General features: G+C 43.3%; 2 protein-coding genes and 1 pseudogene across 5 annotated transcripts in view; 1 reads left to right on the top strand and 2 right to left on the bottom strand.

Annotated features, from left to right (window-relative positions):
- Positions 1–15,131, top strand: part of LOC148792104 (LEAF RUST 10 DISEASE-RESISTANCE LOCUS RECEPTOR-LIKE PROTEIN KINASE-like 2.7) — a 32,970-nt gene extending 17,839 nt beyond the window's left edge. For 2 of the 4 annotated variants that reach the window (XR_016085838.1, XR_016085839.1), the window contains 3 exons: positions 2,262–4,733; positions 4,816–5,183; positions 5,256–15,131. The gene's annotated coding sequence lies outside the window, so the exon portion shown is untranslated. Of the gene's footprint in view, positions 1–2,261; positions 4,734–4,815; positions 5,184–5,255 lie in introns of those variants that run through there. The other 2 variants (XR_016085840.1, XM_088904267.1) reach the window with 2 other exon arrangements.
- On the bottom strand, positions 832–2,250 carry LOC148792105 (uncharacterized; annotated as a pseudogene).
- Positions 15,132–18,969: 3,838 nt separating the features above from the next.
- LOC104613278 (LEAF RUST 10 DISEASE-RESISTANCE LOCUS RECEPTOR-LIKE PROTEIN KINASE-like 2.1) lies at positions 18,970–24,682 on the bottom strand. The gene is made up of 2 exons (XM_010281024.3): positions 23,396–24,682; positions 18,970–20,571 (listed from the first exon to the last, which is right to left on the bottom strand). The coding sequence occupies exons 1-2, from the start codon at positions 24,216–24,218 to the stop codon at positions 19,394–19,396; spliced, it is 2,001 nt and encodes a 666-aa protein (XP_010279326.1). The 5' UTR covers positions 24,219–24,682; the 3' UTR covers positions 18,970–19,393.
- Between the last annotated feature and the right edge of the window lie 2,278 nt (positions 24,683–26,960).

A 26,960-nucleotide genomic window follows, 5' to 3' on the forward strand; every position in this document is an offset into this window, starting at 1 on the left:
TGATTGAACCAACCTTCGGCGAGGTAAGACCACTGATTGAATCTTCTTCAATTCTTCTTCCTCACCGGATACAATCTAAAATCGTTCCATCCTAAACCTCGTGCAGAGGCTGCATCTAGAGCACCAATGGCTGCAATAGTTCAAAGGGAGAGAGAGAGAGAGAGATTAAGGGCGAGTGATTCAAGATCAAAGCTCGTCTCAAATCTTCCCCTACAACATCCATCGATTCCAAGCCAATATTCTAACAGGTAAGTGCGTTCTACAATATTTCATCATTTTTTTTTTGTTACGTTTCTTCCATTTTATATTTATGACTCTCTATTTAAGTTGTTGTCTCAAACTGACTAGGGCCTGAGGGAGAGGGATGGAGCTGGTTCTGTCGAATCAGCTCGTAAACTACTAAACTCTCAACGCCTACCCAACCTCTTCATTTTTTTTTTCTTTCCAACTCCGATTAGGGACTCAATGTATGATTAGTGTGATTGATGACCTTCTGATATATATATTTCTTTCCCTGTTTTCTCTTCCTAATTTCAAATATGATGTCATTAGTCCAGTTGATGGTTATTTCGTCTGAATTATCTGGCCGAGAACTGATATGAACTCTCCGATAAGCAGGGAGTTTCCCTGCAGTAGGCAATATAAGAAATAGATAAATTATAAATCGTGATTAATAAAAAATGATAAAAAAATAATAATAAAAAGAAAAGGGAATACATTAGAAGAAAAAAAAGTCTCTCTACAAATTAGAAGTGCTAGTTGTAATTAATTATTCTCCTCCTCCTTTCCATGAGCTTTCAACGACCCATGTGATCCCTTTATCTCACAGGCATGCTCCCACCTCCTTTATTTGATAGATGAGAGAGGATGAGAATAGCTGCTTCAACAATGCAACAAAGTGGTATAATTTATCAAAAAAGGTACCAAAGTGATATATCTTTGGGAGCCTGTTAACCATGATTATTACTTGATATACTTGGTAATCAGTCAATGACAGAAGCATGAAAATGCAGTATTATGAAATACTATACCTTGGAAAATCAGGTCTGTTAACCATACTTGTTGTGATGCCATGGACATGGGAATTGAGGATAACACGTTCTGGGTTGACTAGAGTTTGGAATGTACTGTTCTCACCTCCTAGGGGATCCTGAATTGCAATCTCAATGATTCATTCGTTCTCTCTGCTCAATCCAGGGGTTTCAATATCAAAAACAAAAAAATGTGACAAGTTGCTCTAGTACTTTGCTATCTGAAATCTTTTCTTGAATGTCACAGTATTGAACTCTTTCAAATTCTATCAGCTTTGGCTTATTTATGTTTAACTTAGTTGTTTCTGTAACTTTTCTGTCTAACACTTTGTGCCTGATTTCATATAGTTTACTACTCTGGGTATTTTCACTTCGTACTTTTATATGTCACTGCTTCCATCTTCCCCTATATTGTTCCTTTGCAGAAGGTTCATGGGTGCTAGATCCATGCACATAAAAACTACAACTGTTTTCAAGTGTGTAATAAGTTTGGTACTTCTCTGACCAAAAACGGGCCAAGATCCTTGGTTGAAGGAAAGGATTTCCTTTCAATAAAGATGAGACTCTGCACATAGGGTGTTGTAAAACTGAAAAACACACATAACCTGCTCTCATCTGGACTCAAATTAAAACAGAGTAAGCTTGCAACCAATGACACGTCCTGACTCACACAAGCACTTTATCTTGACCTGAAGAAGCAGATAGAAACCATTTTGGTCAGGTGCATTACAAGGAAATATATATTATGTGCATGTATAGCACAAACAACAAATTTAGCTCCACCTCAAGAGAACTTCACAATGAATTCAGAAAAGAAACCTGAACTTCTGCATTAACTGTTCAAATGGAAATATCCATTAGGTTATCGTAACCATGACTTAAGAACTCATAAGTTGGGCATAAAGCTGGTTATGAACCTTTAGAATAGCATATCTGCCAGATGTGTACAGGCACCTGCTTACTCATTTTACAGGAGCAACTAAGGTTTAGCATCCTTTGCCATTAGGTGGCAAACTAATCAATGAGTACTTATGCATCATATCTAATGTGAGAGCAAAATATCCCATTGTTGAATCCATGGGCTATATAATTATATTTTGAATCTTATTCAAAATTGAAACATACCAAGTTTGTCGCCTCAATTTTATATGTCAAAGCATGTTATTATGGTACAGGTAGAAACCTTAGTCAATTTACTCTAATGAGTTCAAGACCATACAACTTGGGCAGGATCTAATCATGCACGATCTGGATGCTCCTAGCGGGTCACCCGAACTGCAAGAAAGAGGGGTCAGAGAATTCAGGGTGGTTAATCTGACGAGATCACTCTGATGCTTAAATTAGTATTCAGTAAGTAGAGGTGAGCTGGAAATCAATAAAGTAGAGAGCTAGAATGCACTTTATCGCACCTACCTGAATCTTGGGGGCTGATACCTTTATATAGCAGGGCTACCGTGGGCCTCATGAAGCCTTTCCGAGATCTTTGGGCTGAACAAGTAGGAGTCCATTCTGCACCAATAGGTGGATATCGTGCTAATTGATAGTGCTTATGGTGTCCATCCGATTCGGGCGGGATGCGGATAAGGCCTATAGTTCCATGATTTGACCCCAGAAGACTCGGATACAGCAGGCGAGCTTCTAGAATCTGTTACGTGTCACCTCGGCGTGCATGGGTACCGAGGTGCCCCGGCTCTAGTGCTGCCCAAAGTGGCCAGGCACCCGAGGTCCCCCGATCTGCTAACGTGGCACCCAATGCTGAGTCGTCATCTGGCTGGCAGGTCGCATCCACATGTCCTCTATTCATCAAGTCGGACTAAATTACCTCTCATCAATTGCTCCCCACTCCTCATGCATGGGTCACGACCTGGTGCAAGGAGTTCATGTCGAGCTGAGGTGGATTTGGCTTCGGCCAATCTGGCGGTTTGATCTTAGCGACCCATCTGGTTCAACCAGGAAACCAGATCGCGTACCAAGAACGTACGGACGTCATGCGGATTATCAACCCTACAGACGTCAAAATGCGTGCTCAATTTGATTTTGGCTTCGAGAGGAGTGCAACCAATTTTCACGGGAGCCCGTCGGATTACATTGATCTTGCCCATCCAAAATCGACTATAGTAGCTATAAATAGGGGCTATGGGTAGGGCTGTTAATGGGTCGGGTTGGGTCGGTTTACTGCAGTTTTTCCAACCGACCCGACCTAGTCGGGTTACCTGACATAGAAACCAAAACCAACCCAGTGTTAAGCAAAACCGACCTGGTCGGTTTGAGTCGGGTTGGGTCGGTTTGGGTCGGTTTCGGTTCTAAGTTCATCCCTGTGATAAAATCTTGCTAATTTTAAAAACAGTCATAAATTGAACATCATTTCATTCATCTCCTATGATAAAATATAAATGAAAAGTTAATCACAAAAATTGTTCATTAATCACTATTCACTAATCCAAAGTTTCTTGCAACCATTCAAAAACTAGGTGGCCTAATGGGCTTTGGAACTTCATGTTTGAACTAGGAACTAAGTCGGTTCGGTTCGGGTCGGTTTCGATTTTCTTGTGTGAAAACCGAAACCGACCCGAATCATCGGTTTAGGAATTTGCACAACCCAAAACCGACCCATGCTGATGAAAACCCGACCGACTCGGGTTGGGTCGGTCCGGGTTGGTCAGTTTGGTCGGGTTGGGCCTTCTTATGAACAGCCCTAGCTATGGGGTCCCCATTTTCTTCGCCGTGATTTGTGCGTTCGTGTTCTAAGCTCGTGTCCACTTCCAGGTCAGTGTCACCTGTTCTTGTTCTTCGAAGTCATCTTCTCCTTTTCGGCTTAGGAAAGCCTCCTTCGTTCCTACTTGTTTTCCTTTGATTGCGATGTCAAGTGTCAGAATTGGTAGTCTGTTGGATGCCAGTAACGAGTCAAGTGGGACTGAGGTGGACTCCTCAGGCTAAGAAGTAGAGTCTGGTCCTGCCCAAGTGGGCACCTCGGCACAAGGTTCCAAGCCCAGCCCGCCCGAGGTGGATTCCCAAACAAAGGAGCGGGAAGACTCCGGGAAGGAAGCGTCGAGCTCCCGTAGTTCTCAGAGGCTGGGGTCAGACTACTTCGGTCCTTCCGTGATGACTGCAGAGAGGCTGCAAATGTTGGCCGAGCACTATAAGTTCCTTGAGGACCACGGCTGGTGTATCCCTTTGGAAGGATATCCTTGGGACCATGATCCCAACGAGGTCGTGTTCGAGGAGCACCTGACAGTCGGGCTGCGCTTCCTGCTCCACGGGTTCATCATGGGGACTCTTCGATTTTTTAACATAACCATAGGTGAGCTTCACCCAAACTCACTTCGCTCTATAGTAGGTACCATCTCCCTATTTCACCACTTCGACAAACCTTTGACCATGGACACCTTTAGCTCGATCTATTCTATTCAAAACTCTACCAGTCTTCCTTCTTCTAAACACCGTACTTACTACCTGACCCCCCAACCTGGGTACAAGATCCTGTATGGTCTCCCCAACAAAGTCCCAGCCTTGAGGCGCTATTTTATCGTCACTGTGGCTGGGGATGGCCGTTTCCGACGCACTGGAGAACGACCATCAGTGACCTCAGCGTCAAGTTAGATAAGGACATGAAGAAACAGGTCAGTGCTTGGGCGAAGCTCAGGTTGGAATTGGACGACTTCCTAGCTGAGGAGAAGTTAGTTAATGTAGGGCCGAGCCTGGGTAGGTCTCCACTTCGGTTTCACACACTTAGACTTTTTCCTTTCTCACCAACTTCCTCGCTGAGTTCGTATATGTGTTGCAGGTACCATGGTGGATATCCCTGTCTCCAAGCTTTTCTTCGATATGAAGAAGGGGAAAAAGAGGAAGGTATCTCGCATTGAACCCCAAGCCGCCAAGCCCATCGCTAGTCCTACTGCACCTACTACCCCTAGGAGGAAAGAGGATGTGCCCGTCATCGACCTGGTCGAGGATGACTAGGGAACCAGGTCACCAGCTCGTAAGCCTGAGGTGACCCAAGAGTTCGAGCCCAAGCCCATCCAACCCGAGGTCGCCGCTTCTAGTGCAATTACCGAGGAGGGCCAAAGCATTTTTAATGCCCGGGTTGCCACTCTCAAGAGCAAAGAAGCCATCTTTCCTACCAAGGTGTCGAAGAAGTCAGTTTTGGTGGTGGTATGTTTCTAACTTCACTTCTTTGTTCTTTGTGTTTTTCTTGCCTTACTGACTAGTACAACTCTTTTGCAGATGAACTCAATGATTCAATCATTGGTGGAGCAGCCTGACTACCAGATGGAGCTGCTAATGCTACAAGTCTCGTAGTCAAAGGCAAAGGTCTTAGAGGCCATGGTTTTGGCTGCCGAGTCGAAAGCAGCGGAGTGCCAGTCTAGGACGTTGAAGGCTGTGGAGCTGGTGAAGAAGCGAGAGGAAGAAGTGAAGCGAAAGGAGGAGCACATCCGTGAGCTAATGAAGGAGGTCAAGGAGAAGAAGGCTCTCCTTTCTAAGCGTGAGGCTACCTTCCCCTAGGAACTAAAGCAAATCGGTGCATGTGCTGTTCAAGCTTACAAGACTTCTTTGGAGTTCAAGAATTTTGTGAACGAGACAACTACCTCGGCCTTCCGCAAGGGTTTCAAGGTCTTCCACTGGCTGGCAAGACGCGCGTTTCCCCAGCTTGATCTTCAACCGCTCACAACAATCGGGATCTCCACTGAGATTGTGATTCAAGTGGCGGACGAAGATCTGGACTCCGAGGAGGATGGGGATGATGATGTTGAGCTGGAAGTTGGAGAAGTCGGGGAACTCCAACATAGCAGTCGACAAGGTCATGGAGACCGATGAGGTTGCTGTTGCGAACACATCTATGGAGGTGGACCTGACCAAGGATGCCAAGAACACTAAAGGAGGGGGCGAGGAGCCCCATCAAGACTAAATTGTGCCTTTTTCTTGGACCTTCCTGTATATACAATATGTACCGAGCCTCCGAGCTCGGTAGTAGTGCTTTCTCTCTTTTCTTTTCTTTTTTGAATGTACTTCCGACTCGTTTACATCAATACAATGTGGATTACCCCGAAGTGTTCAGCTAACGAGCTAGGCACGAGTAGGAATAAACCAATCTCGATATACGCCGAAGTAAGCAGACACTGTAGGGTATGTGCCCGACCTGCCTATGTACAAGCTACTTTTACGTTTGTCCATGCCAAAGCAACTAGGTCTTAGGTTGCCTATGCCGAAGCGACTAGGTCTTAGGTTTCCCATGTCGAAGAGGCAACTGGGACTTATCTGCCCATGCCGAAGCGACTAAGTCTTAAGTTGCCCATGCCGAAGAGGCGACTGGGACTTGTATTGTGCTGAGGTCTTTTGTCAGCTCGCCACCATGGCCCTTAGGCTCTGGGAGTGACTCATAGTCCTCTCTCCAACTTGGTGTCCTTTTGACCAGCTCAGTAGTCTTGTGGACTTAGTGAAATTTTGGGAATGTTGGAGCCACGAGCTCATAGATAATACCTCCTCAGATTTTCAATGTTCCAGGCTTGAGGTACCTACCTCCCTTCCATGGTCTCGAGCTCATATGTGCCTTCTCTGAACACTCGTCTCACCCTGTACAGACCCTCCCAGTTCAGTCCAAGCTTATCTACGCCGGGCTCAGGTACCATCACTTTACGGAGCACCAGGTTGCCAACTCAAAACTATCATCTCGTGACCCAGGCATTATAGTACCGAGCCACCCGCTGCTGGTATGCCATAGTCTGAATGTATGCCAGGTCGCGCACTTCTTCAATCAGGTCCAATTAAGTTCAGAGTTCATCATCATTTGCCTCCTTGTTGTACGCTTCGAACTGCAACGTCAATACTTTGATCTCTGCAAGGATCACGGCCTCCGTTCGATATGTCAGGTTGAAGGGCATTTCACTAGTTGCAGTCTTGACAGTTTTCCTATAGGCCCAAAGGACATTGGGCAGCTTGTCCACCCACAACCCCTTAGCTCGGGCTAAGCAAGCTTTCAGTCTGTGGTGGATAGCCCTGTTTGTCACTTTGGCCTGTCCGTTCGCCTATGAGTGTGCCACCGAAGTGAAATTCTGCTGAATCACCATCTTGGCACACCAGTTCTGGAACTTGATATCTTCGAACTACTTCCCGTTGTCTGAGACCAACACCTTGGGTAGTCCGAAATGGCACACTATGTTTTTCCAAAAGACGACCAAGAATCTTCTTTGCCCGGTTGCCGGTGGGAATGGTCTGAGGATGTCAATCCCCCACTGCACGAAGGGCCACGGGCTAGTCAAGTACTTTAGATCGGCGGCTGGTTGATGGAGGATATTAGTGTGTCTCTCACAGTTGTCGCATTACTTGACGAGCTCAAGTGCATCTGACTTCATGGTCAACCAATAGTACCCTTGTCTTAGTGCCTTTTGGTCTAGCGCTCTGCCCCCCAAGTGTCCTCTATAAAGTCCTTCATGCATGTCGCGAAGTACCAATTTTGCTTCTGAAGGCCGCAAGCAACGTATGTAGGGGAGCATAAAGGACCTCCTGTACAGCCGCCCATCAATAAGGACGTACCGAGATGACTGACACTCTACCCTCTGAGTTGTGTTGCGTTCTACTGGTAAGGTCCCGTGGAGCAGATAATCAACGATCGAGTCAATCCAGCTCGGTTCTTCTTGCAACATGGGAGTGACCTCTTCTGCCCCCCCCCCCCCAAGAATGTTAGGCCGAGGCAGGTCTTCTGTGTATATTGTCCGCATTGTATTGTCACTGGTGCTTGCCAATCGCGACAGGGTGTCAACCTTAGTGTTTTCGGATCTCGGTATTTGCCTGATGTACCAGGAAAGGAAGTAGGGCAAGAGTTCCCTTACCTTAGATAGATAAGCTGCCATAGTGGAATCTCAAGCTTCGTAGTAGCTGTTGACTTGGTTTACTACTAACTGAGAGTCGTTGCACACTACGAAGTGCTTTACACCCATTTCCTTCGCTAGACTTAGCCTGGCAATCAATGCCTCGTACTCCGCCTCGTTGTTCCGACGCCTCGAATCCGAACCGGAGAGCATACTCCAACTTCACCTCGCTCAGACCATACAGTATTAGTCCAACACCACTTCCTCACTGGTTAGATGAGTCATCGACGTGGAGGATCTAGAGCTCCTCATCCCAGATTGGTCCTACCCTGACTGGGATCGATGCCGCATTGGTTGATGCCTCCGATGTGTTAGTGGGCTCAACTAGTTCAGGGGCTGGTGCGCTAAACATACATTCTGCTATGAAGTCCGCCAAGACTTGGGCCTTGATCGCTGGTCGTGGCTTGAACCGGATGTCGTACTCGCTCAGCTCGATGGCCCACTTCGTTAACCTACCAGACACCTCAGGCTTGAGCAAAATATGCTTCAGAGGCTTGTTGGTAAAAACGACAATGGTTTGGGCTTAGAAGTACGGGCATAGTTTCCGAGCTGTTACTACTAGCACATATGCTAACTTCTCGATATCAGGGTATCTGGTCTCTGCATCCTACAAAACTTTACTCACGTAGTAGACAGGTCATTGGACCTAGTCTACTTCTCTAATTAGTACCAAGCTGACCACCTCATCACTCGCAAAGAGGTACAATTTCAGCTCGTAACCTTCCTCAGGTCAGGTTAAAACTGGGGTGGTACTTAAGTACTTTTTCAGCTCGTCAAATGTGAGCTGGTACTCTTTGGTCCATGCAAATTCTTCATTCTTTTTTATTGCCTTAAAGAAAGGTAGGCACCAACCCGCCGATTTAGACATAAACCGGTTTAGGGCAGCTACCTGGCTAGTTAGCCTTTGGACTTCCTTTATCTTTTCGGGTGGTATCATATCTAATATAGCCTTGATTTTGTTCAGGTTGGCTTCAATGCCACGACAGTTCACTATGTAACCGAGGAATTTGCTCAACATGACCCTGAAGAGACACTTGTTTGGGTTGAGCTTCATGTTAAATTTTCTTAGAATTTGAAAAATGCAATTCAAATCATCAATTAAAGAGTTCGAAAACTAGAGTCTTCATGACCATGTCATCAACATAACACTCCATTTTATTACCGATCAAAGGTTCAAAAATCTTGTTTATAAGTCGCTAGATAGTTGCTTCAACGTTTTTTAACTCGAAGGGCATTACTTTGTAACAATACAGCCCTAGCTTGGTTACAAAAGTGGTCTTGTCCTAGTCGGCTACGTCCATCCTAACTTGGTTGTAGCCAGAGTAGGAGTCCATGAAGCTCAGCAACTCATGCCCCGAGGTCGCGTTAGTGTGTCCAGAAGCGTGTCGTTAACCACTTCGGAACACCAGTTTCAATATTTATAAATTTTTCGATTCTCAAAATAACTACAAAACGCAATTAGTGGTGAGAAAGGGGTCGTATCCACAGGGAAGTGAGGGAAAATTGTTACATACTTCAATTCGGATAAAATAACAAGATTTGAGATTGCAGAAACACAAAATTTAATTAACTGAACTGGAATCCATTAAAATAAAATTTTAACAATGCTGAAAGTAAAAATTGTAGAAAAATAAATAAATAATAGAAATAAAAAAACTAAATAAAAAATATGCAACTCGATCATAGGTAGCAGTCTTCGGATCTATCCTTTAATAAAATAAATTGCAAAAATAAAATAAAAACAGGAAATTAAAGAATAGAAAATAAAAACACGCGTAAAAATTAAATCTAAAACTATGGGAAAGTAGTTGGGATCTGGATCCAGAGGTGGCAGTAGTGGCTAGGCAAACTGCAAGGAGGAACCCCTCCTCTTGCCTAGGCATTCTCCTCTTCCTCTACCCTTGAACTTCTCAAGAACAACCTTCCGTCTTACCTGGGGGCAGAATCCAACTTAAAATAAAATAAAGAAAACAAAAGGGAAAGTTGATCAAATCCAGTGGCGGTAGTTGCAGATTGGCTGGACTGCTTGCAAGAACCCCTCCTGACAAGATCTAGGCGTCCTTCCTTTCTACAACCCTTGAACTCTTTAAGAAACCTTTGCCTTGTGAACTGGGTGAATTGACCAACCCCTTCTCAAGGGCCCTTGGGATCCTTTTTATAGAGAAGGTGGACAAAACTGGGATTAGAGAGAAAGAGATGGGCAGCTCTTGGGTTTATGCAAAAATATGGGCACCCTAGGGTTTGAGAATGGAGGGTTAGGATTGTTCTAAGGACACCCTAAGGTTGAAAAGAGGAGAAAAGGGCACCCAATATTATGTAGGCTGAGATTTGGGTGCCTAGAGCTAGAGAAATGTGATTGGTTGGTGTGATGTGGCACCCTAAGGTGATTGGTTGAGGTTTAAGGAGTGAGGTGTAAGGCTAGGATGCTGTCTAAGGAGAGATCTAAGGGTATAAGGGGCTGCTAAGGCTTTGATGGTTGAGATTAGAGATTAGGAGAGAGTGGAAGGTGGAGATTTGATAGTCTAGGGCATCTTGGTTTGTTAGAGGTGAAAAGAATAAGTGGGGAGGTGCCCTAGGGTTTGCTAAGGAGAGGGGAGTATGCTAATATAGTAGAAGGGGCGCCTATCTGGGTTTGGCAGATAGGAGGCACCCTCCTGTGCTTAGTTTTTCACAGAAACACCCCCTCTCTCAGCTGGAATTCACACCAGCTTCCCAAAAACTACATTTCAGCCCTTAAACTACTCTAGTTTTCCCTAGGATTCGCACAGGGACCCTCAGAGGTCATAATATTGAACTTAACTGGGAAAAGGCACATTTTGACTATTCTAAGGTCTAAAGTACCCCTGAAATGATGCCTTTAAGGCATCAAAATACAGAGTTATCATGCATCTATCAGGCTGTCTATTCTGGGAAGGGGGAAGCAGTCCTTCGGGCAAGCTCTGTTAAGGTCGGTGTAGTCAACGCACATGCACCACTTCCCATTGGCCTTCTCACCAGCACGGGGTTGGCCACCCAGCTCGAGTAATGGACCTCCCTAATGAAGTCTACTGTGAGGAGCTTCCCAACCTCCTCATCGACTACCCTCCACCAGTCCGGGGTGAGGTTGCGTTTTCTTTGTCTAATTGGCCTGACTAAAGGGTCCACATTTAGTTTGTGAGTAATCACAGTAGGGTCAATACCGAGCATTTCTGTTGTAGACCAAGCAAAAATATCTAAATTATTAAGTAAGAAACTTACTAATTGTGATCGGAGCGGTTCACTTATTAGAGCGCCGATCTGGAGGGTTTTCGTCGGCTTGGTTTTGGAAACCAGTACATGGACTGTTTCCTCCATTGGGGCAGCTCGCTCCTCCATGTAGACAGATGGTTGCTCCAGTTCGACTTCGTCTACTAACTTTGCCTTTCCCTTCAGCACGACCACGTAGCACTTGCGAGACTCGAGTTGATCGCCTCATACTACCCCTACTCCGCAACTCGTCGGGAACTTCTCGCCAAATAATAAGTTGATACTATCACACACAAAGTGTGCTAGATGGGCCAACCACTGATCATGTTATAGGGGGACGGAGTCACGACCACCAAGAATGTGTGTTCGAATCTCACTAAATTTGGCCATGTTCCTGCCACAACTAGTACTGTGACCCGGCCAAGGGGTCTGACCTCTTCGTCGTTGGACCCCACCAAGGGCATATTCGTTGGCTTCAGATCGCTCTACTTCAGCTACAACTTGTCAAAAGTCCCTTTGAATAGGATATCGACCAAACTCCCGGAGTCCACCAAGATCCGCTTTATCTCGAAATCATTAATGATGAGCTTCACAACAAGAGCGTCGTCATGTGGATATTGTATCCCACGTGCATCATCCTTGGTGAAGTAAATGGGCTCTTCCACCCAAGGTCGCTTCGGTGGGCTCTCTACTTCCTGCTCCAATTCCCTGACAGAGGTCTTCCCCGCTGCTGTAGTACACCCTGCTACAATGGATCCGCCAGTGATCATATTGATCACCCCACGAATCGATCTTTCTTCAGGCGGCTGCTGCCGAGGTGGCTGATCATTCTGCTTGCTTGACTCTAGAGCATCTCTCCTTTGGTCAGTTTGTCGGTCCCTCTATTCCCTCCCCTCATGCAAGATATATTTCTTCAGATACCCGCGGTGAATGAGCTCCTCGATTTCATCACGGAGATTTCTGCAGTTCTCAATATTGTGCCTGATGTCGTGATGAAAATGATAGTAGGCATTTGGGTTCCTGGTTGCCAAGTCTCCCCGTAGCCTGGGTGGCCACTTGATGAAGGAAGAATCCTTGATTGCCATCAGGATCTCTCCTCGTTTCACATTGAGGGGAGTGTAGGATATTCTTTCCACCTGAGGGGTTCTGGACCGCCGACCTGACCTGTGACTCCGAGATGGGGACTTACTTCTCTGGTGAGTTGACTTGCTTCTCCTCAGTGACTTGCTCTTCTTTCTCCTGTGCTTGCTACTACTTGTTCCTTCTTCTTCTCTCTTTCTCTTTTCACCTTGTTGGCTCTTTGTTTTTGAGCCGAGAGCTTCTTCTATGCTCATGAACTTCTCAGCTATCACAAGGAATTCCGTCATAGTCTTTGGACAATTTACTCCAAGGTACCATGCGAACTCCTTGTGCTTCACTCCCTTCCACGCTGCAGTGAGGCGCATAGCTAGATCGAGCCCCCGTATCTACAGACACTCCTCGTTGAAGCGCTTGATTTAGTTTCGGATCGACTCATTCTCCCTCTGGACCACGTTCGAAAGGCTCTCTTGTGACTTCGGGCACTTCTTACTAGTGATGAAATGGGTAGTGAACATATCAATGAACTGAACCCAACTTTTGGTTGAGCCTAGCATGATGTTCCTGTACCACGTCCTAGCTAATCCTTTGAAGGTAGTGGAGAAGGCCACACACATGCATGCTTCATCTACCCCAGAAAGATGCATTTGAGACTAGAATGCGTCCACATGGTCACTAGGGTCAAAACATCTATCATACTTCTCCAACGGGGTACCTTGAAGTCCTTCAGCATCGGGGCTGCTAGTAGCTTGGGTGATAGGGGGGAGGGCCAGCTCAACAAAGCAGGAGCCGGTTGTGCAACTATTGAGCTCACTTCCTCCCTTTCCCTGCTTCGCTTCAGTAGCTAGCTGTTCCTGGCAGAAGATTGGCGAGTCTTGCAATGTCGTCGTTGCTGCTTCTTTCTGGCTCCATGTTGGTGCTATTAACCTCCGTGTTATCGGGTATTTCAACCCTAGTCCGCTCTTGCTCCCGAACACTATTGCAGGTGGGACAAGGTTCCTTCCTCCGACCTCTTCTCGGTCGCGAGGTCACTGCTAGCTATTACGGGGAGCCAAAGGGTCTCGTCTCGAGTCTACACCTCTTGCTTCGAGCTGATAATCATCGAGCTGTGACTCATGATTCTCAAGCCACAAATGTTGTTGCTGACTGGTCCTTGCACGCTGGTTGGCCTTGGGCCTGTCTTTCGAATTTCCCCTTTGAGAAAGTGGGGGGGTGTGCTGGCTGTCAGCCCTACTTTGAGGTGGGGTCTAGCCCCTAGTAGGGACTGGTACCTACGAGTTCCCCTCACCCCAAGGGGAAGTTCGGTGTACATTCTGCTAGTACTGTTGGTGATGGTGGGATCAGTGCTTGTTCTAGTTCTGATTCTGGTTTTGGTTTTGATACTGACTTGGTTGTTGGTTTGGTTGTAGTGGTGGAAACTGCTGATGGTACTATTGGTAGAAATAGTACTGCAGAAATTGTTGGAATTTATGCATTTGCTGCATCTAGATCTGCATAGTTTAGACGCTCTAGACTAGGTCGTCAAGTTGGTGGTGCCCGACCCCAGGAGGAATCACCGAAGGCTCCGGAAGGGAAAAAGTGGTGCTCACTTGGGGCAGCGAGACGTTCAGCTACTGGCTTGTTTGCTGCGTCGGTACAGTTGGGATCCCCGAGGCAGTGAGGGGAATAATGAACTATCCAATGGTCACTGAGGAGACTTGAGGGAATGTTGTTGTGTGGTCCTGCCCCCCAGTAACGCCCATATCGACACCCTTATAGGTGTTGCTTGAAGAAGCCATTGGAAGAGAATAGGGTAGTAGATGAGATGTAAAGTAGACTTATCAATCGGTTCTCACAAACGGCGCCAATTGATTGTGTGCAATCTGGATGCTCCTAGCTGTAAGGCAACTCGGACGTCGATTGCCAAGCGGGTCACCTGAACTACAAGAAAGAGGGATCAAAGAACCCAGGGTGGCTAACCCGGCGAGGTCGCTCCAATTATTAAGTTAGTATTCAATAGGTAGATGCGAGTTGGAAATCAGTAAAGTAGAGAGCTAGAATGCACTTTATCGCGTGTACCTGAATCTTGGGGGTTGATGCCATTATATAGCAGGGCTGTCGTGGGCCTCACGAAACCTTTCTGAGATCTTCAGGCTGAACAAGTAGAAGTTTGTTCCGCACTGATAGGTGGATATTGTGCTAACTGATAGTGCTTATCATGTCCATCCGATTCGTGCGAGATGCAGATAAGGCCTATTGTTTCGCGATTTAACCCCGGAAGACTTGGAGACAGTAGGCAAGTTTCTAGAATCTGTTACGTGTCACCTCGGCGTACATGGGTACCGAGGTGCCCTGGCTCTGGTACTGCCCGAAATGGTCAGGCACCCAAGGTCCCCCGATCTACATGGCACCCAATGCTGAGTCGCCGTCTAGTTGGCAGATCATGTCCACGTGTCCTCTATTCATCAAGTCGGGCTAAATCACCCCTCATCAGGACCTAAGAGTTATATTTTTTATAGAAAGAGATAATATTATATTGAAAGGAAACAAATAAGAGATACACCCTAAGATTGAGCTTCCACTACAGTGAAAGGCTGTATGAAGGACTCAACGTCAATTACATAAGCACTGTCAGGATGAGGCTATCCAATAATCCCCTTATACCCATGTTCCCATACAGAAAAGGCCATGTCTCATAACACCCCTGAACTCCAGCACAGATAAGCAGGAACATGTTGCAACTTCATTTCTCGTCACCTCATCTTTTTTAGCAGACTTATTGCTGAAAATCCCGAAGTTTCACTCCATCCAAATGATCATAGTAGGGTTGCTGTCATGACTGCACATGCTCTTTACTTAAATAAGCTCTATAGCAGTTACATCACTGTTACTGGAAAGCACTAGCTAGTGTTGATGCCTCTCAAGAAATGACACCAAATTTTCCATGTTATGATCACAGAAGCAGCAGCCTGTTTTCCACCAAAGTTTCAGGTATTTTCATGCATTTTTCTGCAATTTCTTGCAAAATTCTAGTATTTTCATGCATTCCTGAATTTTCTGCAAAATTGTTGTAACTTCTGCATTTTTCCTGCAAAATTTCTATATTTTTTTGCAATTTCTGCAAATTTTGAGTATTTTCATGCATTTTTCTGAATTTGTTGTAAAATTATTGTAATTCCTGTATTTTCCTGCAAATTTTCTGCAATTTCTGCATTTTATGGTATTTTAATGCATTTTCTGCTTTTTTATTTTTATTAGGGGCAAAATTGGAAATCATGGCTGATTCCGATTCCAACCTCTTGATGAACCAAACAGCATCAATCGGAATCCGATTATGATTCCTGTTTGAACCTAATAGGTAGGGGGAATAGACCATTCCGATTCTGATTCCAAGGGATTCCCATTCCGATTCCGATCATGAACCAAACGGACCCTAATTATTATTTGGATATAGATTGCAAAATCCAAATCCGATCTATACATAAATACACAATTTGAATCCACGATAATCGGACCGAATGTTAGATTAAGCCATGGAATTTTAGGTATCAATGGCAAGCATAATTTTTAAAACCAACCCGGTGACCGAACAGATCAGGGTCCGGCTATCGGGTCAAACGGTCCAACCGTTCGAACCGAACACTAGACCCGTTCTGAAAAAAATATAAAAAATTTCAAAAAATTCAAAAAAATAAAAACCGTTTAAATGGTTAACTGCTCGATTTAACGGTTCATTGACCAAAATCGTTGATTTTGGGGGGAAATCCGGTTTTTGGTGAAAATGGAACCCGTCCGGTCCGGTTTTGAAAACCATGATGACAAACATAATTTCACATATCAATTACGCCGCATTGGTTATGGATAGGATGTATGCGTGTCCTAAACTCATCTTTAGGTACGTTTGTGGCTTGCTAAGGGGGATTTCACCAATGTGCATGATTTTACTTTTCAAAAATGACATGAAAAAAACAATGCTGATGTGGTAGTTTCTTTTCTTATGTTTTAGGTAACAAAACCATATGCATTGACAATAACAAACACCCCAAGGACATTTGGTTGGTAAAGAAAACATTTGCTGCCACGGTCATTAGCTCTTAGGTTGTCTTTGGTAACATTGCCATTTCTACCTTACATATTTGGGGTTCAATACAAATTTTTGAAAAACTGTCTCATCACGATATAAGATAGCCACTTTCACTAAAAAAATGTAATGGATTGATGTTATCACATAGAATAGAAACTAAACATTATATTGATCAATTCAAAGTATTTGTGACAGAAAAAAAAATCCCTCGTCTCACAAATTTGCATTGACCAACCCCAAATGTTGCAAATAGGTAAAAGTGACAATGGTACTAAACAGAGCCTTAATAAGACAATAGCAGCGATTGTCTTAAATTCAAAACATTCCAATGACCTGAATTTTCAATATTTGATAGTTTCCATGTCTGTGTTTTATTAGGAGGCCACAAGAAATGCAGCGGCTGTGTCAACATTGGTGCAAAAACAAATATGTATCATATAATACACCCACATGTATTGATACTTTAATCCTTGCTTACTTACCAGATACGTAGTTTATCAAGTTGCATTGTTTGTGAAGTACATAATTCAACAGCAATCAGATTTAAATGAATGAACCATTGTAATTTTGAAAAGTGTGATTATTGATGTAAATATTTGCATTGATTTTATCAATGTTGTATTTACATCGATTATCGGTGTAAAACTCTACTGTAAGTAGGGCTGTTCACGGGTCGGGTTGGATCGGTTTACTGAAGTTTTTCCAACCGATCCAACTTGGTCGGGTTACCTTAACTTGAAACCGAAATCGACCCAGTGTTAAGCAAAACCGACCTGATCGGTTTGAGTCGGGTTGGGTCGGTTTCGGCTCTAAGTTCAACCATGCCCCCATGTGCCTGTGTGGTGCAAGTTTGGATTGTCAGTTTGAGAATTTATTCTCGCTAGAAGTGAAGACGGCAAAAGGAAGACAAATTGATAAGCATCTGGGATTAGAGATTAGTTTCACCACGAAAACTGAAATCATGAATTTCAAACATTATATCAACTTGTATGCACTACACAAAGGATTATGAACAACTAAACAAAGTATACAATAACATGCTTCTTTAGCTAAGTCGGTTCGATTCAGGTCGGTTTCGGTTTTCACACAAGAAAATCGAAACCGACCTGAACCATCGGTTTGATCGGGTTGGGCCTTCTTATGAATAGCCCTAACTATAAGTGAAGTTTATATCGATTTTCAATATAAAATTACACTCCATCCAAACACCAATAAATACAAACCGGGAATTAAGTTTCCCACCGATCTGTATTTACACTGAAAAAAAACTCAGCCTAAATGGTTACTGTTAGATACATTGATTACCAGTAACCAGACCTCATATAGTGCCTATCTTCACCCAGCACCACTAGACCAGTTGTCCCCAAGTAAATTGTTTGCTTGAAGCCAAAAAGCTGATGAATAAACAACCCCTTCACTTCTAGGGTCATAACATTGTAAACCTCTACAGCAAAAATAACCCATGACCATCAAACTTGCTTGATACCAATCCAAAAGCTGGAGCAACCTTGCAAGAAAACAACTAACATTTAATACAGAGGATATCGGTCTTCTTGGAACCACTAGTCTTTCACCCATTCAAAGATGAATTGGTACTATGTTTCTCCTAAGCAGAAGACCAATGGACTGGCTAGCCAGTGACTGCACGAAGGCGTATTTGAGGAAAATGTGGCAACAATCTTCAACTTCTCCATCACACTGAATTCAGGCATTGTGTTGTAAGATGATGTTCTTCTAAACGAACCTCTGGTTAATTAACTGCAATGGTATTGGAGCAATGGGACCAAAATAAAATTTTTAACTTTGTTTGGGACATTCAGATTCCAAAAAAGCTTCCATATAGTTTGATTAGAATGGCGTCTGGGATGTTGTCGTGCTGATCTTCGGTCTTGCTCCAATTTCCAAGCCAGGTGATAACCAGATTTAACGGTGTAAGCACCATTTTGAGTAGGCCCAAATCATCTTGTCATCCTGATCAACAGAGGAGACAAAGAAGTTGCCTCTTTTGCAGAGGCCAACAGCTTATATGGAACCGGAAGTTATCTTGTCGGATAAAGTTTCTTAGCTGGAGAGATCATTTTCTTTTGGAAGATGTACATATTATGGTGCAGAAGTTGGAAGAAGTCAAATTTGTTTATGTTAGTAGAACCTTGAATCAAAGTTCAAAGTATCGACACGTATCAGCCCGTATCGGCCGATATGTATCGTTCCGGGACCCCTCAGATACGCCCCTACAGTGGGTGTATCGGGGGTCTGACTGGTTCAGGGTGTGGAGGAGGCCTAAACCGACTCCCCTGAACCAGTTGCAAAAAAAAAAAAAAAGCACTAAAAAGCTGTATCGATTCATCCAATATGCCCATACCGGCATATCAGGTATATCGATATTTTGAACCTTGCCTTGAATAGTATGGCTCATAGGCTAGTATGGAAAGCATGTTTTAATGTGTAAATTAAAATATAATATGTACCGAAGAACATCTTTTGTATTCTCCTTGAAATAGACAAATAGTAATGAAATACTAGTATTTCGTTGAAAACAAAAACTGGCTCAGTTCAAAATTCATTAAACCTTAAATCTATCAAATACTAGTATTTTGTTAAAAAAACTAGCATAAATCTATCAAATTAAAAATGAAATAAGAATCTATACTGTGAACAGACAAAAGCAGGCTTATCTAATTCCCAAATTCCACTTAATCCTAGAGGATATTAAATTAAAATCCTAACAAGGGTCTATATTCAAGCAATACACAAATACAATCCAATCAATAAACAGATCACACTTTTAGATCCACTCAATCCTATTTTATATTCCAATCCAACTTAAATAAATAGGATCAAATCTGATCTTTTGTTCTTTTGAACTTTCTCAGGCAAATGTCTCAGAATTAATGTTGGTTCTCACTTTAAAGTCTGGAAATAGAGGTTGATAGATTATTCAACCAAGGAAATTCCTCCTAGAAAGACAACTATTGACCAAACCAACAAATACATTGGAACTCGTTTGATTTTAGGTGGTTTGTATTTGCCCAGTTGGTCGAACCCCAAATTAATTATTGCATTCAGGTAAGTTGGTTTAGGATGGAATTAATTCCTGGCCAAACCACCGGGTGCCAAAAAGAAGTAAATATTTACCTCATGGAACAACTTTCTTCTATTACAGGGGAACCACCGGGTGAGGTTGGTCTTGATCTTGATCTTGAAGGAGAAGACAGAAAAGGCTTGGGTGGAATCTGCAAGGAATTAAGACTTCCTTCTAACATCTCCACAACCTTACTCATTGAAGGCCGACTTGAAGGATCAATCTGGATACACCACAAACCTACTATACTCATCTTCCTTACAATTTCTTCTTCTTCAGTAGTGATATCTCCACATAACCCAAGATCCTCATCCATTCCGAGACGCTTATATATCCAGTGGGGGAAATATATTTCGCTAGTATTGTCAACACCCACGTCAATGTTCTTCCGTCCACCAACCATTTCTAGAACCATCATTCCATAGCTATAGACATCTGATTTGTGCGAGACTCCTCCAAAGTTTCTAGAGAATACTTCTGGTGCAATATAACCAGCAGTCCCTCTAGCACCCTGCATCGATATGACACTTTCTTTCTTATCAGGACATAGTTTAGCAAGGCCGAAATCCGATATCTTCGGGCAGAAGTCTTGGTCCAGGAGAATGTTATGTGGCTTTATGTCAAAATGTAGAATGCGAGTGTTGCAACCACGGTGTAGGTACTCCAGCCCTCGAGCAATGCCTATTGCAATTTGATGAAGTCTTTCCCACCCAAGATGACGATTTGCCTGTGAAAACTTCCCTTCATATATAAACTTTTCAAGAGATCCATTGGGCATGAACTCGTAGATAAGAGCTCGTTTTTTCCCCTCAAAGCAGAAACCCAGGAGAGTGACAACGTTGACATGAGAGGTTCTACTAATGCTTGCAACTTCATTAATAAATTCTTCTCCATTGCCTTTGGATTCACTCAAAACCTTCACTGCAACAAGCTGACCATCAAATAGCTTCCCTCTGTAAACATAACCATAGCCTCCTTGTCCTAATTTATCTTTGAAGGAGTTGGTTATTTTCTTGACCTGTGAATATCTGTATCTCTTTGGGGCAAGGTAATGAAGGTATCCATAATTCTTGAAATAGACTACCTCTGTATCTCCGTTATTTTTCCTGTTGTTAACATCTATATCTTTGCTTTTCCGGCGAAGGACGATGCATATTACAAGGACGGACCCGGCTATGACTCCGGCGGCGCTAATACCTAATGCAATCCTCCTCCAACTTTTCTTATCTGCCGAAAATAAAATGAAAACAAAACAAAATCTATCTTGGCTCTACCATTTTCGATTAAATGAAGAAAAAAATTTGAGAACTAATGAGAAATTGTAACCAATGTGAAGTAGAACGAGGAAGGAATGGCATTGCCATTGAGTTCGGATCTTCTCCCCACAAAGCACGCCATACACCAACCTTACGGCATATCGCAGGGGTGAATTGGGAACATCTTCCCGTAAATGATAACACCATGTAAGAGAGATCTCCTCAATGCATGCCTGTGATGCTCTGTGAGGAGCAAATCCGATCTCATTGCTAGTGCTATCATGAGATTTAGTCCTTCCAGACCACGCCACATGAATTCGGATCTTCACCTCACAAAGCGCACCTCACAGCACGTTTTAGCGGTGCATCTGGAGAATCTCCCCATCAATTAAAATTTACAATTAGGGAGATGTTCCACGTGAACGTGCTGTGAGGTCAGTTTGAGGATGCGCTCTTTGAGGAGCAGATCCAATCTCACCTCACACCAACCATACAACATATCACAGGTGTGCATTGGGTGAGGAATAAATCCAATTTCATTGCTATTACTATCATAGGGATTTAATCTTTATAAAATACACCTCAGACCAACCTCACAGCACATCATTGGCTTCAGACAGTATAAAACCTGTTTGAATACCGTTCAAACATCCTTGCATGGGGAATATCTCTATACTTCTGTGCTTTATTTCATGGGGAGATATTTTCAATGCAAAACTATAATGGTTGTTCGAATGGGTTTTGCACTTATTGAATCCGGTTTAATTGCAGTGGTGTATTGAAAACATATCCCCATTAATGAATGATAACATTAAACATGGAAGATGTTCTTAATGCATAGATGTGATGTACTATAACATTGGTGTGAGACACGCAGTGAGGAGCAAATCCGATCTCATCACTCATTGACATTGCCACTCCTCTTAAGAGACCAGATCTGCTCCTCATAACTGGCGCCTCATATGCACATCCTACCATGCATTTGGGGAACATCTCCCGTACTTATTAGTTATTATTCATGGGAGATGTTCCCAATGCACAGTCAATGTGCCTATGAAGCGCCCATTTGTGAAGAGTAGATCTTGGCTCCTTAGACACATGTTATCAGTGAGGGCATGTTGTTAGTGTATTGATGACCTATACAACAACTCCGAAGGGGGTGACAATAGCAACTAGACCCGGCAAAAAGTTGACCCGACCCGACCCAACTCGAAAAAACAGGATCAGGGTTTCATATTCAGCTACCCGAATGTGAAAGTGACCCGATTCGACCCAACCCGAAAAAAACTGGGTTGGGTTGGGTCATTGATCAACCCGCTGACCCGATTGTCAAGTCTAATTAGAATTATTTATGCATTGTTAGAAGTTTTCACTCTTTAATTTTTTTTATTGTCTCTACTTTTTATTGTTTACTTTTTAAATTGTTAAATGTTCAAAATTTTTTATTTTATATTTAGAATTTTAAGGTTAATTCTTTTAATTTTGACATTTTTTATATAATATTTCTTTATTTTTTTAGGCTTACCATCTTGGCAACTCTTCATATGGAAACTGATGAAGGAAGATTTGGCCCGACCTCGCAAATCACGGCACGTGGCAAAAAAGGCAAGCAGCTCGGCACTCAAGACAGCATACCGAGGGTACAAACGCCAAAGGGAAGGGACCAGCAGGCCCGAGCTCCCTACTTAGAGCTTGAACTCCCTAGCAAGAGGCCCGAGCTCCCTACCTAGAGTTCGAACTCCCTAGCAAGAGGCCCGAACTCCCTACTTAGTGATCGAGCTCCCTACCTAGAGTTCGAACTCCCTAGCAAGAGGCCTGAGCTCCCTACTTAGTGCCCGAGCTCCCTACTTAGTGGCCGAGCTCCCTACCTAGAGTTCGAACTCCCTAGCAAGAAGCCCGAACTCCCTACTTAGTGATCGAGCTCCCTACCTAGAGTTCGAATTCCCTAGCAAGAGGCCCGAGCTCCCTACTTAGTGCCCGAGCTCCCTACTTAGTGGCCGAGCTCCCTACCTAGAGTTCGAACTCCCTAGCAAGAGGCCCGAACTCCCTACTTAGTGATCGAGCTCCCTACCTAGAGTTCGAACTCCCTAGCAAGAGACCCGAACTCCCTACTTAGTGATCGGACTCCCTACAAGGAGCCCGAACTCTCCCTTTTAACCCCGTCGCACAAAGCAGGGGCCCGAACTAGCCCGCCTTATGACAGTGACGGTTCTGCCCCAGCAGAGGCGATGACGCCCGAACTGGCAGAAGCACGGAAATAATCATTCCCGACCTGACAGGAATCTAGGAGTGAGTGCACGAGGTGGTTATAAAAGGCTCTCCACCCCCAAAGATGAGGTATGCAAACTTTGCGCTATCTGGTTTATCTTGCCTTTGAAAGATTCTAACTTAAGCTTCGGAGCCTTTACACCGGGTTCTCCCCGGAGCTTCTTCATCTCCTCCATTTCAGGTCCCCGCTACTCGATTCAGAGGCAAGGTCATTAACAACTAAGACCGACCAGATTGCGCATCATCAAAAACCATTTTAGTTAGCGATCAAATGGGGAAAAGAATGAGAAGCAATAAAAATCATAACGAATATAAAATAGAACGAGTGAGGAAAGGCATTGCTAATTTGCTATTGCCATCTCATATATTGGCACTGCCGCTCCTCTATTTGACACATGTCCTAGAAGTGTATTGACGTGTAGAACTACTACTCCGAACTCCGAAGGGAGTGACGAAAGCAAAAGGTGAACTCGCAATAGATGTAAGAGTCTGTCTACCTAGCAAAACGAAAGAGATCAGAGGCTTACCATCTCGGCAACTCATCATTCGAGGGCGATCGCGGCAGAGACAAGTGAACTTGTATGCTTTCCAGTCAAATCCACATTGCCCCCCGCTTTCTAAGCAATCACTACAGTTGGCAGCATTCCATCTCAACAAAAACCCCTTATTTAAAATCTCCTGGTACATCTTACCCTGAAATATTTCATCCCCAATTTCCTTCTCAACCGGTGCCAATACCGACTTGTCGCATTCTTGGAACAAGTAAGAAGAGTTTAACTCCGGATCCCCCTCAAATAAGGTCAAAGGAGAGAAGGTGTAATCATGGGGTGTACAATTTATCCTGTAGCGTGAGTATGCATCATCCAGAAGAGAGCTACAATTGAAGAAGATGAAGAGATAAGCATGGTCGTAGTCAAATCCGAAGGGAGTTCGATCCAGGCTAACGTTATAAAGTGGAGATGGACAATAATCATCTGCAGCCCCTTGGTACGTGACCCTAACAGATTGGGTTTGGTTGTTGATTTCTTGAATCATATAATCATTCCCAGAGATCTTGAGCATAGGCTTGTCGCTCTTGCAGGAAATCTCAAAGCCTGGGTAGCCGCAGTAATCAGGTAGTATCTTAGTGTCATTGATCCAGAATGGATAGCTTATGTTCTGGTTCCCGCAGATTTGAGGCTTGCAAGTTCCGAATCGTGGGTCAACGCAAAGAACCCTTTCTACCGATAAGACCGAGAAGAACAAGAATAAGAAAAAGGAAAACATACCGTTATATCTAGAGAAGCAAGGAGACTCTGAATGGGGAACGTTAGATCCCGACTCCCAAGGATGAGGAGAGGGAAAGCTCATGAAGGTCTGAAGGGAATTACAGATGAATTGATTGAGAAGAGGGAGGGGGGAGGTGGGTCTCTTTAGGTTTGGCTTGACTCTGCCTAAAGACCAGAGGCAAGAGGGAGAGTGCAGTTGAATTTTGAGCCATCGCCTTGCGAAACGAGGACCATACCAACTGTACAAATACCCAGCATAATCAAAACGTTCAAGAGTCGATAAAATCCAAATATGACAAACGGATATTTATAAAAGAAGGGGGGTTTTACTACAGTTCAGTCCACCCCCAGAACATAACTATATTTGCAATTTTGCATTACAAATATCTCTGCAATAAGTATCTGACGTAGGCGGTCTACATATGTAATAAAATAATAATTAAGATCCGATCATCCGGAATGGATGAAGAAAAACGTATTCTTGTAGAAAGCAAAAATGAAAACGATGACAAAAGTTTAACTTTGTTCCCAAAATCTCAAGTTGTGTTTTGTACGTGGAGTTGGAGTTGAACATGACAAATTTCATTTTGTTGTTTAGGCTGCATTTGAATACGGTATAAAAGTAAAATTATATAGATCAGTTTAAAGTTATGGACCATTATAAACTAGCAAGTATGATTATCGATGTAAATATTTATATTGTTTTCATCAATTTTGGAATGTTTAATTACACTCCATCCAAATGCGGACTGAAATGTTTAATTACATCCATCCGTATTTACACCACAAATAAGCGCAGCAGCCCTAAGACAATGTTGTGCTTTCCTACCACAATTGTGGCATTGCGCAGCAAATCCCATTGAAGACAAAAACCGGAATCCAAGCGAGGCAATAAGTGGTCACCGAGTGGTTCATGCACCGGAATTTGATAGATAGAACATCTATCTCGAATAGATGGTATAGGCTAGGTTCCGGTTTGTTAATTAAGAATACTAGAATAGATCATGTTCTGGGCCTGTTAATTAAGAATAGATCATGTTCTCGGCAATGAGGGTACTGAATAGTGATTACTGATAAAAAGAAGAAGGGATAAATAGACTGTATCCCACCTCAGAATTCTGAATTTCACTGTAAATTACAATAATTCAAAATTTTAAACACTTTCACCTAAACACCAATACTCACCTATATTGGCATCAATTCTGAGCTGGCACCTAACCAATCAAGGGCTGGCTCGTTGGTGTGTTAGCTGGGTTGGCTCAGCATTGATGCAGAATCAAATCTCGCAACTAGCACTTTGAAAAAAAGAAAAGGGGGGTAAAGGGGAAAAATATTGTTAATTAACCAAAACATTCTGAGCTGGCACCTACCCAAACTGTATGATGGAGTTAGGATTTATGGAGGTGGATTGAAAAGTAAAAACCCCAAAAAAAAGAAACTAGAGAGTTGTCATCTGACATCTTATCGGGCATGACCAGGGAAAGTTTATTTCCCTAGGTATCACTTGCTTGGGTAAGTGATACCCATCTCTTAGGTAGGTAAATAACTTTTCCACCTTGGGGAAAGTTGCCAACACTTGAATGGGACAAAATTACCCCTTATAATATGGATTTTTATGGGTAAAATGGTCAATGTCTTGTTTGCATGGAAAATAAAAGAACATGGGTAAATGCATTTATCCGGGTAAATTTTTCCTGAAAAACACTTATCTGAATAAGTGCATTTACCCAAATAAATAACTTACCCAAAAAACGAACGAGGCCTAAAGAAAATAGATTGAAAGTGGGTGACGCGACTTCTGTATGTCATTACACGAGCCAATTCCAAGCCGTGAAGGAGTGAGGAATATTGTATTAGTATGACCAAAATTGGATTGAAGTTCATAAAATCTTCCTTCTTTGTTGAATAGGATCATGGGTCTGCCATCTTGACATTCTATATATGGTGCTCAGTCCGCATTCTGGGTGAGTTGCGTTGGACAAGGGATAATGGATGTCGTTGAGGTTCCCACAGTGGAATGGAAGACACTGCTCCAAGTCGTCTTCAGCTCAATCAAGCCCCAAGTGGAATAACAGAAGAAGAGGAAGGAGAAAACAACAGCAAAGCCATAGGTGTCCATCTCACACAAATAAACAAACGAGAGTTTAATTTCACTTATATTTTATTATGAGGGATCCGAGTTCTGACTACTGCATGAAGGGCGATCCAACGCAGCCATATATTCCCTCTTCTCTATTATATTACATGCAATTTTCGAAGAATAGAGGTTCTGAGGGGGAGAATAAACTATCAAGTATAGACCGAAGACCAGGGGCACAGTGCTGTTGAATTGTCAGCCATCGCCTTGCAAAAAGGAGCTATACTAGCCATGGTTTTGAAAACTGGACCCAACCCGATCGTCAGATTGGTTGACTCAGGAATCTGTCAGACAATTGGTTATATTTCACTCTAAAATCGTTTTGGGCAGAAAAGCGTTAAATTAATCAGCAATCCACTGACTTGATCAATCGAACTGTTGATACACGACTTGAATAATGGTTTTTAGCCATTTTTTATTTTTATTATTTTTTTTTTATTTTTTAAATCAGAACAAATCATTCATTTGAACCTGATGATTGGACCATTTGACCCAAAAACCAATGGCCAAAACGGTTTTATGTCCGATCCAGTTTTTAAAACCTTGATAGTTGATACTAACCGTACAAAGACCCATCACAATAAAGAGTGAGGACTGTAGATCGAAGATTCAGTCAAGTGTCCAGACTGATTGCGAAATGGAGTCATGCCAACAATCTTGATATGTTATTATGATTAATGCATGGGC

This window comes from Nelumbo nucifera, chromosome 4, assembly GCF_055504915.1.
Source record: "Nelumbo nucifera cultivar China Antique chromosome 4, China Antique-T2T, whole genome shotgun sequence".
NCBI classification, from domain to species: domain Eukaryota; kingdom Viridiplantae; phylum Streptophyta; class Magnoliopsida; order Proteales; family Nelumbonaceae; genus Nelumbo; species Nelumbo nucifera.

Excerpts from the sequence above, each read along its gene's own strand:
- LOC104613278 (XM_010281024.3), bottom strand. The coding sequence starts at position 24,218 with ATGAGCTTTCCCTCTCCTCATCCTTGGGAGTCGGGATCTAACGTTCCC. Across the intron at positions 20,572-23,395 it reads AATGATGAGTTGCCGAGATG|ATAAGAAAAGTTGGAGGAGG; the intron begins GTAAGCCTCTGA and ends TATTTTCGGCAG.